General features: G+C 38.4%; 1 protein-coding gene across 2 annotated transcripts in view; it reads left to right on the top strand.

Annotated features, from left to right (window-relative positions):
- LOC121313348 (nuclear pore complex protein Nup153-like) overlaps nt 1-14,152 on the top strand; it is a 42,962-nt gene that overhangs the window by 22,643 nt on the left and 6,167 nt on the right. For both annotated transcript variants that reach the window (XM_041245766.1, XM_041245765.1), the window contains exons 13-20: nt 23-121; nt 236-320; nt 805-936; nt 4,218-4,817; nt 6,271-6,462; nt 6,762-7,553; nt 7,991-8,365; nt 14,119-14,152. The exon at nt 14,119-14,152 is cut by the window's right edge and continues 242 nt beyond it. In XM_041245766.1, the coding sequence (XP_041101700.1) occupies nt 23-121; nt 236-320; nt 805-936; nt 4,218-4,817; nt 6,271-6,462; nt 6,762-7,553; nt 7,991-8,365; nt 14,119-14,152 (2,309 nt within the window). The remainder of the gene's footprint in view (nt 1-22; nt 122-235; nt 321-804; nt 937-4,217; nt 4,818-6,270; nt 6,463-6,761; nt 7,554-7,990; nt 8,366-14,118) is intronic.

Here is a 14,152-nt window from a genome sequence, read left to right as displayed (position 1 = left end):
ATGCTAAGAGTTTGTATTTTAGGTACCGCCTGCCGCCTCTATTCAGAATCGCACTGGTTTCACCTTCTCATCACCGATTTTTAAAGCAACTGAGACGAGTCCGCTACCTCTTACACCCTCTGTAAGTAGCCTTAAGTTGATACTGTATTAAAATACTTTCTGTAGGTGTTACTAGGAACTTTAACACAACTATTATTACAATATTAAATAATTTCCCCCACCCCCCCTTTTGTAGGCTGGATTTACATTTAGCGCACCGGTTCCTAAAACAGTTGCATCTGACCTGAGTGAAACAACATCAACGCCTTCAGCCACACCAGGTAGGCAGCTCTTTCAAACATGACCATTTGGAATTCCATAATTAGTGTTTGAAGAGCTTTATAGGCCATAGACACAATTTAAGTATCAGCTGTGTTACTGTGTGCCAGCTTAATATTTTACTGAGATTACAGTACTTTTTAGTTTCATTTTAATTTAAGGCATTTCTCTGCTGTGTGTCCAACCCCGTCGACCAGTTTTACCTTCTGAGTTTATGCAATTGTTCTCTGACTTCTTGCTAACTCATGATGTCTTTGAAAATGAGGTCTCAACAACTTTAATGGGTATGTTTAAGTCTTACTAATAGTTTGAGTGCTTTTTTTGGATCACTTTAGGCACATGAGTAGTATTAGACTGTAAAATTTTACAATTAGATTTCAAATGGCAGAGAAATGCTGTGGTAAAAAGTGTGGGGAATCAGGAATTGTGCCCTGGTTTATGCTTGATTTTAAAACTCTAATTTACCTTTTTGTTTACTGTGTTTAGTTAAGAACTCCTCCACATCTTCATCTGCTGTTGGCACTCCGGTGAATACAAATGATGAGGACTTTGAAGGTCCATTCAGACCAGCAAAAGCTTTAAAACAGGGCAGTGTGCTTGACATTTTAAAAGGACCTGGTGAGTTACATGTTACTGTTGTAGCACCCCCTCCTCCCACTGTGACAATGTCATCTGTGCCACTAAGCATGAATATCATCTAAAATAACAAAAACTGACTATTGATTGTGTTTTTTTTTTTTTTTTTTTTTTTCCCTTATGGGTGCCATGCCGATAGGCTACCGATTTATCGATGCACCACTAGTTAGTTTAAAAAAATTATCATGCTATGTTTCACTGTCAAATGCATGCAGTCTAAGAATTAAGCATTTTAAGTCAGGCATAATATAATGCACTGTTTTCTTAAAAGGTTATCCATTCTGTTCTTGTGTGCGCTAAGCTAAGACAGTCCGCTGCCTTTTGGTACGTGGAAGCGGAGTGTTGATTGGCAGCTTCTCATGCTGTGGTCTCTAACAACAGAGGAGTTGCATCTTGACACGGGCAAAAGGTAGACTAGTCATAGCTGGAGAATATATCCAGAGGCTATAAAATAAACAAAGTCTCTGAAAATACTGGCCATTTATCTTTTTTTTGTCCGGCAGTTGCTTTTAACTGAACATAACCATTTCAAATGGTAAGGGTAACATGAGTATTAAAAAAAAAAAAAAAAAAAAAAAAAAAAAAAAAAATTTATGCAATCCATGACAAAATTACGAGTAATGTTGTATAAGCACAATCGAAACCTGTCCCAAAACAGCAGAAAAAGTCTATAATTGTCTTGTTTGTTATTAGACAGCTAACGTGTTCTGGAGCTATCACCAAGGGCCAGCACAAAACCCAGAACAGCACTTCACTTTTGTCATGTGTAAACTTGTATCGCCCACCACGTGCACTACACACCATGTTTGTACATTGTGGGAAAAATGTGTGTTTTATTTGGGACTGCAACCCGTTTATTTATTCCAATGCATTACACATTGTCTGTCTGTTAATTACGCACTGCATCACTCCTGCACCTGTACACAATCAACCACTTTGCCACAGTCATATTCTAACAAGTCAACGCCCCACCCGCATTTTAGCTGAAAATCACTGAAATTTTCACCATTAATTTCCTGTTATTAATAATAATTGCGCAAAGAATGCCTGAGGGGAAATACATTCGCTGACAAGAATTGAAAAAACTGCCCAGAAGTAGTTGCTCTGTGATTCAGGCAATTGCTTGCATCATCAATGATGAAGGTTCAGATAACAAAGAAGTGGAGTTATGCTGCAATCCATGTCTGGGTATTTTTCTTTTTTTAGACAATGCAAGAGCTTGTAACTCAGGCACCATTTTTTGTACTGAACATTTTAATGTAATAATTGCTACTTTAGATGTTAATTTATTATGTTATGTTTCACACTGGACACAGCAATTTCTTACTTCCAGAGATTATGTAAAGCCCTTTATTTTACAGGACCGAAATTTCACGTTTATATATTTTTTGATTGTAGCAAATTATTTTAGGATTTTCCACCTACAGATGTGGTTTTTCATAATGTGCCTTTGCACTGCAGCTTTAAAGTTTAATGTTTATATTGTGAAAAACAACGAAATGTTAAAACAGTGGACATATTGCAACAACCTTGAATTGTATTTCACCATTCATTAAATATGTTAACTGCGCTTCTTGATTCTTTACTATGTCTGTGCAGTGCTCTACCTTTGAAGTTTAATTGTAAACGTAATCTATCTGTCTAATATAAAACATACTCCCTCTGTAATAATGCCTGTAATTTCGCCCCTGCCTAAGTCAACGCCCCTCCGCACTTTTCACTTAACGACAACTTTACACCCCCATGGCGTTCACTCGGCAGAATCCTGTAACACACCTGCAAATGTACTGACATTTACCAGTAAAAATGTGCGTGTGCATATAAAAATGATCATTGCCGTTCATTACTCTAGCATACAGAAACAATATCGCTATCCATTAACAATTACAGTGAAGTTACAGTACTTTGATCACATCGAAGGGTACAGATACATCAGGAAGCAATATTTGTCTACATATAAAAGATTTACCGGTAGGTTGATAACTGCAATATTTAAAATTGTGTGATCATAAAGCAGCTGTTTTCATTAATTTCTATCAATTACATCTTGTTCAAGTAATGGTTATTTATTTAGATGCACTAAGAACCAAAAAGTTATGTTTTACCTTATTCACCAAATACAAAATAAAAAAAATACGTAGGAAGACTGTATACACAAATACCTTTCACACAGGTTCCGAACATCCCACACATTTATGTACTCTATACATTGTTCTGTACCTTTTTATAGACTCAAACATGCATATTAAAATAATTAATGAATCACTCTCTCTCCACACTTCTGTCTGAAATGCTCACTGATTTAAAGTGGTAGCATTTTTCTCTACCTTCTATGGACTACATAGTTTTGTTTAGAGATACATGATTCCAGTTTATTAGAAAGCCAACCTTGTTGCTGTCCCAGCTTTTGTAAATTCAATGAAGGTTCAGCTGTATGCTTAAAATCATATGATACAGTGGGATTGTAAATACTTCCTCACTAAATCTAGCTGAGACCATTCCTGATAAATGTCAGTTTCCAAAACTGTCTGGCAGTTTGCAAACACATTTTCTTCTGCTTTTTATATAGAAATATTTAAGCTGAAAAAAAATTTACTGCTCATTGGTGCAACATGTGCTACACAGAGCATTTTGCCAAACCTTCTTGTATGTATTAAAGGACATCATGTTTCAATTTAGAATAGATTTGTTCTACCACAACTACAATTTCACATGCCTTCAGCAACATACACATTTAATTGTGAACATTACTTATGCAGTTGGCTGTAAACCTTTCTGATGTTGAATTCAACGACAATAGGCACAGGTTACTGCAACAGTGTCCAAACTGTCTGTCTAGTCATGTTGGTCTCTGAGTACAATGATAAATTAGCTGCTGGCTTGCTTTGACTTGCCAGATCATCTTGCAAATCCAGTACGTGCTGTGCCCTAAATAAGCCAGTCATTCCCTTGGCAGCCATCCATCTTTTTTCCCCTTAAATTTGCCATAACTTTTGTAGTGTCCCCCTCAGATTTTATTTATATCTTTTGATGTGGGTTAAACCTTTTAGTTGCTTTTGACACAAGTTGGAATCTTGTTCCTTTGCTGTTTTGCAGTTGTAAACAGATCTTCAGACAAGCTGCTGTTTGTGGAAACAAAATTAAAGGGATAAAACAGGAAATGGTTAGACCAGTTAAGAGTAAATGAAACTGGAGAAAACAAAACTGAAACTATTTTGAAATGTATGTTTAAGCATGTTTTGCTTTTGTTTCTCCGTGTACAGATTTTTCTTCATCTCCTGCTGGAAGCACAGCAGTTCCAGTGAAGCCTTTCCAGATGACTTCCACAAGCTCACCAACTGGGGGGTTTGGGTTTGGGGACAAGTTTAAACCTGCAACGGGTTCCTGGCAATGCGATGCTTGTCTCTTGCAAAATAAACCCAGTGACAGCAAATGTGTTGCATGTCAGACTGCTAAACCGAACGTAGATTCCTCAAAAGAGAGCAAATGCAGCAAAACGACACCGGAAACCTTGCCGAGCCTTGGGGATAAATTCAAACCTGTATCAGGGACTTGGGAGTGTGACACTTGTTTAGTACAGAACAAACCAGAGGTTACAAAATGTGTAGCCTGTGAGACTTCAAAGCCTGGGACTGGAGTAAAATCTGCCTTGAGTTTGCCTGCCTTTTCTGAAAGCAAGTTGACAGTGGGTTCTGGTGGCTCTGGCTCCACCTCCATCACAACAATGACATCTTCGCTGTCTTCTGGGTTCGGCTTTGGGGAAAAGTTCAAAAAGCCAGAAGGAGCCTGGGATTGCGATGTATGCCTTGTACAGAATAAAGCAGAGGACATCAAGTGCGTCTCCTGTCAGTGTGCAAAACCAGGTAAGTGGTAGAAGTTCTGTAATGTCGAGCCTTATTTTTTTGGAAGCAGACCGTTATCAGTATTTAATTCTTTCACGACCAAGCATTTTTCAGTGGGATGGTCCCCTAGGACCAGGCATTTTTTGGCAACAGTTGACTCTGTTCCTGTAAAGTCACTAGAAATCTGTTTTTTACAGTAGCATTTTGGAAATGTCTTTTTTTTTTTTAGAACACTCTGGGGAACATTATAAAGCACTTCAGAAACCATACAAACTTTTTGCTTTTTTTTTTTTTTTTTAACGCAATATATATATAATATATATATATATATATATATATATATATATATATATATATATATATATATATATATATATATATATATATATTTTTAAGGTATGTATTCATTCTGCTTGGAGATGCATGTATAAAAACGTGTTATTCTATGACCCGAGTGACTTTACAATATTTCATGAAAGTGTAGTTGAAAATATTGATGTTTGGACAAATTATAAGACATTATTTTACTTGAGTGATTGCAGTGACATACACGTTTATTCTCAGGGTCTTTATAAGCAATAATGGACACTACTCTCTTTTTTTATTAAGTTATTAATTCCATTTAGTAATAAGGGAAAGAAATGTACCTGAAATATTTAGTTCATGAAATGGTATCTGCTTATATCCACTTGTTTCGTGATATTTATAAATGTTGTAAAAGCATATTTATCAAAACACATGAGACAGAATGAATGTTCTAACATAATTATATGTCAAATACATCAGATTTAGAGCGTTTTCCCTTTTTTATTCACTCTAAACAAGTTCCTGTGATTTTGTTTCGGCTTTTCTGTCTGCATTGCTGCTGTAAATTCTCTGCCACTAAATGCCCCCCTCATTGACGTCACACGAAAAAAAAAAAACTTTCAGGAAGTGAACATTGTTCCCTCTCCTAATCATTTAAAAGTATTTCAAACCTGTACTGCAAAGTACGTTGGCCCTGTAAGTCATCAAAACAAAGTGCTTTTTATATTGTGTTTATATGATCGTGATCCTAAAAGCCCTCTTAAGTATGATCGTGTTAATACGATCCCGGTCCTTAAAGCGTTAAGTTCAGTATGTTTAACAGACAGCTGAATGTAAAGTCACATTTTCTATTGTGAGTGCACACTGTAAAAAGTTAATGGTGCTACACAGAAATCAAATGTAAATTGAAAGCCGGCTTAGCAATTGATGTACCGATACTGGTAAGATAATTTATGAAAATGTTAAAAATAATGGGACCACAACATGTTTTTCCTGCTAAGGTACATACAAGCAGCAACAGACTAGGTTGCCCTGTGTCCTCAGTTTTATATTTAAACTCTCGAGATTGACAATGTTATTCCTGTTATTGCTACTGAAATTATAGGACTGTCAAGGCACAAGGGTAAACTGATGCATGTTCAAATTCAGGATTCATTGACATTCTCAGGTGCTGTTGCAGTACCACCTTCTGGCATGACTGCCCCAGAACCATCTGGAGGGCTGCTAGACTTTGGAGACATATTTAAGAAACCTGAAGGAAGCTGGGACTGTGACGTGTGTGCAGTGCAAAACAAAGCTGAAATGATGCAATGTGTGGCATGTCAAAGTGCAAAGCCAGGAGCCAAGGTGGAGACCAAAGGTAGTAGAAGCAGTTTCCTAAACTTTTTTTAACTTGCAATTAAATTGTTAAACATATCTTAATCGGCTGATTTGATTAAATAATGCTAGTAAGTAAATTTCCTGAAAGATTCATTCTGGGTGTAAGACAGGTTAGTTGCATATCTTCAAATATTCTGATGGAAGTTGACCTTTATATCAAAGCTGATTCTGTCAACAAAATTGTGCATGTGTCATATACTCTTTGAGAGATTGCAATTGTCCACTGTTGTGTGCGAGATCCTGATGAAGGGCTTAATGTAATTTCACTTCTCCCCACAGGTTTTAGCTCTTCGGCTTTGTCATCAGCTACCACTGCATCCCCATTTGGGGGGATTACGGGGGGATTTAAATTTGGAGACCAGGGGGGAATAAAATTTGGAACCTCATCGACAGACAATGCTGCTTCTGGAGGGATTACAGGAGGGTTCAAGTTTGGTACGACAAAGAGTGAGGACAGTCAGCCAGATTCTCAGCCCATTGGTAGCGGTTTTAAATTTGGCGCAGCAGGAGGAATTCAGTTCGGCACTGGAAACTGCAGCAGCCAGTCCGAAAACAAAGCTGCCGAACCAAAAGGAAAGCCATCTTTGGAAGGTTTCTGTTTTGGACTCTCTGCCCCTCCTAAAGCAGATGAAAAAACAGCAGATGGGGGATTTAAGTTTGGGGCCCCCAAGGAGAAGCCAGAACTGGGAGGAACTGCAGTGGCTGTGCAGTTTTCTTTTGGCAAACAAGAGGAGAAAAAGCATTCTGGGGAGCAGCTACCAGCAGTTGGATTTGCTTTTGGGAAACCTGTGGAGGAAAAGACTGGCACTCTGGCCCCTTCTGCAGCCTCAACATTCATGCTTGGAAAGACTGATAAGCCAGACCCTGTCAGTAGCTCCTCCAAATTATTGTTCGGCAAGGGGAAGGAGTCAGACAAGCCTGCAGCACAGCTGGGCTTCTCTTTTGGCAAGCCTGAGACTGCCAAGCAGGAGATGAAACCTGTGTTCAGCTTTGGGAAACCTGCTGAAAAGCAAGAGGCAGCAGTGCAACCAAAACCAACATTTGCATTTGGGGTTGCCCCTGCTACTGCAGGTACGGTACAGAATTTACCTTATCGTGCCATAATAATCACCTTTTTTTTTAACCATTTGTATGAAACCTATAGAGAAGTAGCTTAAATCCCTAATGTTTTTTTTTTAAATCACATTTTCTGTCGTTGTGGCACCTGTTGAGGTTTTACATTTGTAGCAGCTTCTTCACTAAAAAAATCTCCATGCAGAAACGGTGGAAACTCCAGTTTCAGTTAAACCTACTGTATCAACCCCCCGCCCCCAATTCCACAGTTTATGCAGGATGTGCAAAGAGAAGTTTTAGCTGAAAATGTACTCTCAATATCACACACCATACAGTTGCTCCCTCTTCCATGATTGGCCAGCTTTCCCCTGTTCATTAAGACCATCCATAACTATAAACCATTCAATTGTAAAATATGCAGTGGCAATAAACATATTAATGTGTTTGTTTTGAAGATCAAGGAGCGTCCAAGCCTGCATATAACTTCATGGGAAGCACGACAGCCTCTGCTACAGTTACAGCTGCCTCCACGGCCTCCTGCACCCCGTCCACCAACATGTTTGGGAGCTCCAGCACCTCTGCATCCATCGTACCGGCCTCTACCTTCATGTTCGGTCAGGCCAGCAGCACTGGCTTTTCAAGCGGTGCTTCTGAAACCACCACCTGCTCCAAAAGCTTCATTTTTGGTGCGCAGGAAAGCAAAGCACCTATAGCACCTGCTGCTGGAGCCTCACCCTTTGTGTTTGTGACAGGAAGTAACACTGCAGCTACAGCAGCTTTTGGTTTTGGGTCAACTGCGTCAGCTGCACCTACAACGACAAGTTCTACAGGTACAAAGCTCTTTTGTCCCCTTAAAGTGGTGGGTGGCTCCAACAAACTAGAACAGTCCTTTTTGTGTTTTTTACAAAAAAAAAAAAAAAAAAATTTGAAGAGCTACTTACCCTATGCAGGTAAAGCATTTGGGGAAATGCCTTGTAATATGGCACTTTCTTTATTTTGTATACATAGTTCATATCAGAAACACCAAGAGATTAATTCAAATGGAACTTGACACACAGCCCGACTCATCTCATCAACTGGCCGTACACAGTCTGGATGAATCTTAGCAGTGTGCATGCCCTTAAAACCAAGATTATCCAGATTTCAGTCGATGTCTTCAGATTTGAAGATTGAACATGTTGAATCTTTCAGTCGCAGTTTCGTTCAGACATGATCAGTATGTCTGTACGCGGCAGTTGCCGACTGAGACCAATTTAGTCATAAGGGTGTCAACCAATGGTGAAGCAGGTTTAAGTGATGTGGCTTGTCATACACGATGACGGAATATTGACAGCTTTAGCAGAGGTGCCAACTGCTAGGGTTTAGCTGTAGCAGATACGGGTTTTTGACCCTCTGCTACAGTGATACAGGCAAAGGTGCTAATGCTACATTTTTTCAATTGTAACACAATACAGGTTAAATACTTTCTTGCTTTTTTCCTTCTCTATTATTGTGTGGGGTGGAAGGGAGGAGGGGCTGTCCCTTTGTGCTCCAGTGGCATTACTGACATGTGATTTTAGTTTAGTCAATGAGTCTAATCAGAAGTCAGAAGAGGTGGGTTGAAGATCACAAGATACAGTACTTGTAGCTGCTGCCTGTCTCTCCAAATATCTGCATTAATGCGAACTGCATGGATTATTGCACACCTCTGAACAATGGTGGCAACTTCCAAAGAGACACGACCAAACACTCAAATTTAAGGATGTGTATTGTCACAGAGATGGCTGAAGTGGGCGGCGTCAGAACCAGGAAAGAAATGCAATACACAAACACGGGACGGATGTGAAATGAAATGATGGTGGCGCTTGTTTGTGCCGGTTTATTGTAAAATAAAACAGTTGAACAAACAGAAACAACAGGACACGGCACTGGTAGCCAAAATAAATATACAAACAAAAACGGACTAACACTTAACAAAAAAACGGTGAGCAGATCGACAGACTAACAAACACGGTGAGTTTAATAAACAAGTATCGTGCTTGTCCCGCCAGCACGCAATAGCAATTGAAATTGTAACTGTATTTGGTTTCTCCTCCTCTCTCTCCCGTTCTCCGCTCACCGAACACCCAACCGCAAGTGGGTGAAAACATGCTGTTTTTATGCAGCTGTACCAAGACTCGATTGCTAATCAGTCATTCAATTGGAGTCATGGTGCAACTGCACGTGAATTAATAAAGTGCAATTCTCCGTGCTCACATATTATTACTTTTTACTTGCACGTGAAGTGCTGTGCAATCCTCGTGCCTAAATACAAATATACATTTTAAACACTTGTGTTACACAGACCAGTTTATATCCCGTGTACCAATGACTATACACCAACATTAAACACATCACACGCAACATATAACAGAAAATACACACAGGGGCGGGCACTTTGTCACAGTATGCAAGAAAGTTTTCATTTATTAAGCGAAGTAAAATGTCAGAATTTGTTACTGTGAGTGCTGTTTTGTTTTGAAACACAGTGGAATAAACAATGTAAATGAACATGAAAGACATGCTAGGGCACACCCAGATAATAGGTCGATCGACGTGTTTTTTAGACTACAGCAAAATCGATTGTTCTGAAAGCAGACCCTTTTCACTAATGTTATTTTAGAGCACTACTTACCTGTCACCATTGCAGATCATGTAGGTCCACTGGTGATAGTTGCCTTTCCTGACAGCAATGTAGCCTCTAGATATGGGTGTGCAAGAACAAAAACTACTGCTATCATTGAAACATTAGCATCTACTTCATCTACCGATCTGGCCTCAGTCATGAAGACAAATGTTTTCGCACTTGCAACTGATGGCAGCAATGATACGGAGACACAGTTGTACCGTTATAAGGTATTTCGGTACAGAGATGGGCAGATTCGTGACTGAACTTCTTGCTTTACTGTCATGCAATGACGTAACAGCAACAGAAGAAAACATCTTCAAGACAGTAAACACTTGCAGTTATTTAACATATCATGGAAATATTGCATAGCGTTTGGAGCAGACAATGCTTGTGTTATGATAGGTGAACATAAAGGGCTAGCTGCCTACGTAAAGAAAGAGAACAATGCAATCCACATTCAGTGCTGCCCTTGCCATTTAATTCACATAGCAGCACAGTCAATCTGATCAATCTTTAAATCATTGTTTTTAAAAACTGTATTCAGTTGTTTAATTCTTAAACCAGCAACAGCAATTGTAATTTGTAAGGTGGCTGAGTTTAGGCTCATGCACTGAGATTGCTGCAGCAATGACCCACACTCGTGGACTTCTGCAATGTAAACAAAGGTAGCAATCCGTTACTTTTATACATCGGTTTTAAAACGACTCCCCCACTGTAGGTAGCTTCACTTTGGAACGTAGTTTCTTTTTTCTATTCGGTCTAGGCGAGAGTTCAGAAAGCCACATGTAGTGAGACACCAACCACAGCTAAAAAAAAAAAAAAAAAACACACCAGGCAAGCCGTGGTTGATATAACCTACCACAAGTACTGTTTTTTTTATATGTTCTCTATTTTAAGACATCTTAATTTCTTGAGCATAAATCCACACTAAAGATAAAACTGAAGTTATTGACTTTGATTAAGTTTGTTATTGATTGATTGGTATGCAATTCTTTTAAATATACATTTTCATTTATATCTCTTTCAACCTCAAATACTTAAAATATTAAACAGTAAAATTAATGCTATGTGGACTACTTTAGTTTAGGCTTAGCTGTGATGTCAATAGAAATGTCCCTTGACACATGCAGTGTGAAACCCAAGTTTGTTGATTCATGTTTTGTATGTATTTTTTTTTTTTTTGTAGCAAGAGGAAGGTTGTGCAGAACGCTGCTAGGTGTAGTGCGACACCAACCAAAAAAATGCCAAGCAAGCAACAGTTTACAGTGGCAAAACCTACCAAACCTATGTGTAACTACTACTTCAATTTGTCAAAGCATTTTAAAATATGTTGACTTGGTGTTAAGGAAATCTGGAAAATTGTTGTAGGTAATTGAATTAGGACATGTTTGTGCCTCTGATTTATAATCGTCTCTTTATTTTTTAACATAAAAAGTATTTCTTACGTTTATACTTGTATCAAGCTGTTTTGACATAAATTATGCAAGACTGACTTTATGTGGATTGCTTTATTGGAGTTTAGGCTCACCTGTTATGTCAAGTAAGGTGTCCACTGACAAAGGTAGTGTGAAACCTAAGGGTTTTGAAGTTTCTTCTGCAAGTGGCAAAGGTACCATCTGTTTATCAGAATACCTGGTATTGCAACATATAACAGTAGCCTGTTACAAAGCAATACTACTCAGTAATTGCCAATATTCCAAGGGGGAAAGTAGCCCTTTTACTCTGTCTTTGCAAAATTGTATTGGTTCATTATTAAAAAGAATGTTTATAGTACAAAGTGGTGTATACCCAGTAGATGCATTTGTTTTAGTGTATTTCGCACAGGCTTTGCATAAGATGGAAAATGAATGTTACGGAAAAAAGAATCTAAAAATGTCCAGTGACTTAAGTATAGCACATATTGCTTGCTTTAGAGGCCAGAAGACAGGGAGAATTGTCAGCAAGAAGGGTGGTGTAAAGCCAAAAGTAGCAACAGCTAGGAAGCCAGACACCAGATTCAGTAGAATATGGCACAGCCTAGAGAACCCTCTTGTGTTGCTGTCTTGCCTGTTTCTCCAAACCTTACCATTTTTTGATGTGTTGAATACTCTTGCAGAGAGATGAGCCATGTATTCATATTCTCAAGCAGGAACTAGGTTCCTTGCATTTAGTCCATCTCAGCAAGTTCATCAAGCCATCAGTAATCACTTGCAGCAGATCTGCATTCGATGTAGAATTAAAAGTTAGAGTAAACCAAAAGAACAGGGATAACCTAGTAATTGGTCTGAAAACAAGGCAATATTTAGAGGAATCCAGGGAGAGCAGAAAATTTTCTGTCAGAAAATACTATGCAGAGGCAAGTTCTTATATTGCCGGTGAATTGTTAAATTGTTTTTGAAACATGCTGAAGTGGCTGACATTAGCCAGGCAAGTGCCAAATTTGCATCTCTGCTGTATCTTATAAGATTTGACCTGTTGTCGTATGACAAATTAGGTGGAGAACTTTCCATCAGCTATTCTTCAATCAGACAGGGCAGATACAAGGTACAAGATTGGAATGGTCACATCTGCAGCTAAAGGCCAGCCAAAGTTTGCTCTGTTGACTAAGGTGATGCTAACCATACTGATTATACGACACAGTAACGCAGATACGGAGCGGATATACAGTATTGTGCGTAAATTGCACACAGAGTTCCGTCCAACATTGTCCAGGAAAAATCTAGAAGCTCTGTGTGTTAAGGTGAAACTCCTGACCTAAGTAATAAATGCTACATACAGTAAGCCTGTACTGATGAAGTGCAAGGGTGCCATCTACACTAAGTTGCACATGTAAATAATTAGGGGCGTGCTAAACCCCAGTGAGATACATTCCTTGGTAATCTGTTTGTCACAGAGGTGGCATGTACAGTTTTTTTTTTTTTTGTTTTTTTTTGGAAGTCTAACTTATTTTACAATACTATTTGAGATACAAGTACCACCACAGTATATCTATGCTGATAGTTGCATTGTAGTTAAATGTGGTATTTAACAAATCCTTTATTTGGTTTTATGCACTAACCCCGCACTATTGGTGCTAGAGTTTTCATTTTGAAATGTTGGCACTTTAGTTCCACAGTTAAAAAATACATTAGTCTTGAATTCGAAATAGCTAGTATGTGCTTATTTGAATAGTTGTTTTTAGGCGTTTACTAATCAAAGGTAAATTATCAATTTACCTTTTTATTGTCAATCTGTTGGCAGCCTATATTTTCTTACTGTGCTAAAACAGAACTGGTGCACAAATCACAAGCTCCTAGATCCACATGCTGAGAAAAAAAAACGTCCAAGTCAAATAAAAATCAACAGTTTGAATTTTATTTACCGCAGGTAGACAAACAGTACAAGTCAAACACTGCTTGCAACGTTTGCACAGTGTAAATGGTCAGTAGCTAAATTAATAGGCTACGCACATCTTTTTAGTTGCTTCGCAGTGCTGTCTCCGATATCTAATCAGCATTCAATGCCATGCATTATGTGAGGGTTGGTATGTTGGGATAAGTTAATAAAAAAAAAAAAAATGTGTACAGGGCAGTATTACTTTAAATTTGCATACATAATAATCACCAGGGTCTAGTTGTGGTTAGTCTAATTCAGTCTTAGCAGTGTGCGACACCCAGTCAAGAAAAACTCAATTGTGACATCAAACCAAAACTGATCATGGAATATGCAAGCTCAGATGTGTGCAGTGGGCTTTAGAAAATGTGTTGGTTTTTTTGTTCTCCAGCTGTCCTTTTTAAGGGTTTTTTTTTTTTTTTTTTTTTTTAATTTTTTTTAAAAAAAAAAAAAAGTTGTTGGTGCTTTTTGCCAACCTGATAGTACTACTGTACCTCTGATTTATCTTGCAAGGTTAAACACCCACCCAATATGTACTTTGTCAGTGAAGATACCACTTATTATTTTGTTCACTGTTTTTTTCAGGCTCTTCTGCTTCTCAGTTTGTATTTGGGTCAGC

The sequence above is a fragment of the Polyodon spathula genome, chromosome 3 (assembly GCF_017654505.1).
Source record: "Polyodon spathula isolate WHYD16114869_AA chromosome 3, ASM1765450v1, whole genome shotgun sequence".
In the NCBI taxonomy this organism is placed as follows: domain Eukaryota; kingdom Metazoa; phylum Chordata; class Actinopteri; order Acipenseriformes; family Polyodontidae; genus Polyodon; species Polyodon spathula.
The sequence above is the reverse complement of the archived record's forward strand: the minus strand, read 5'-3'. Positions and strand labels throughout refer to the sequence as shown.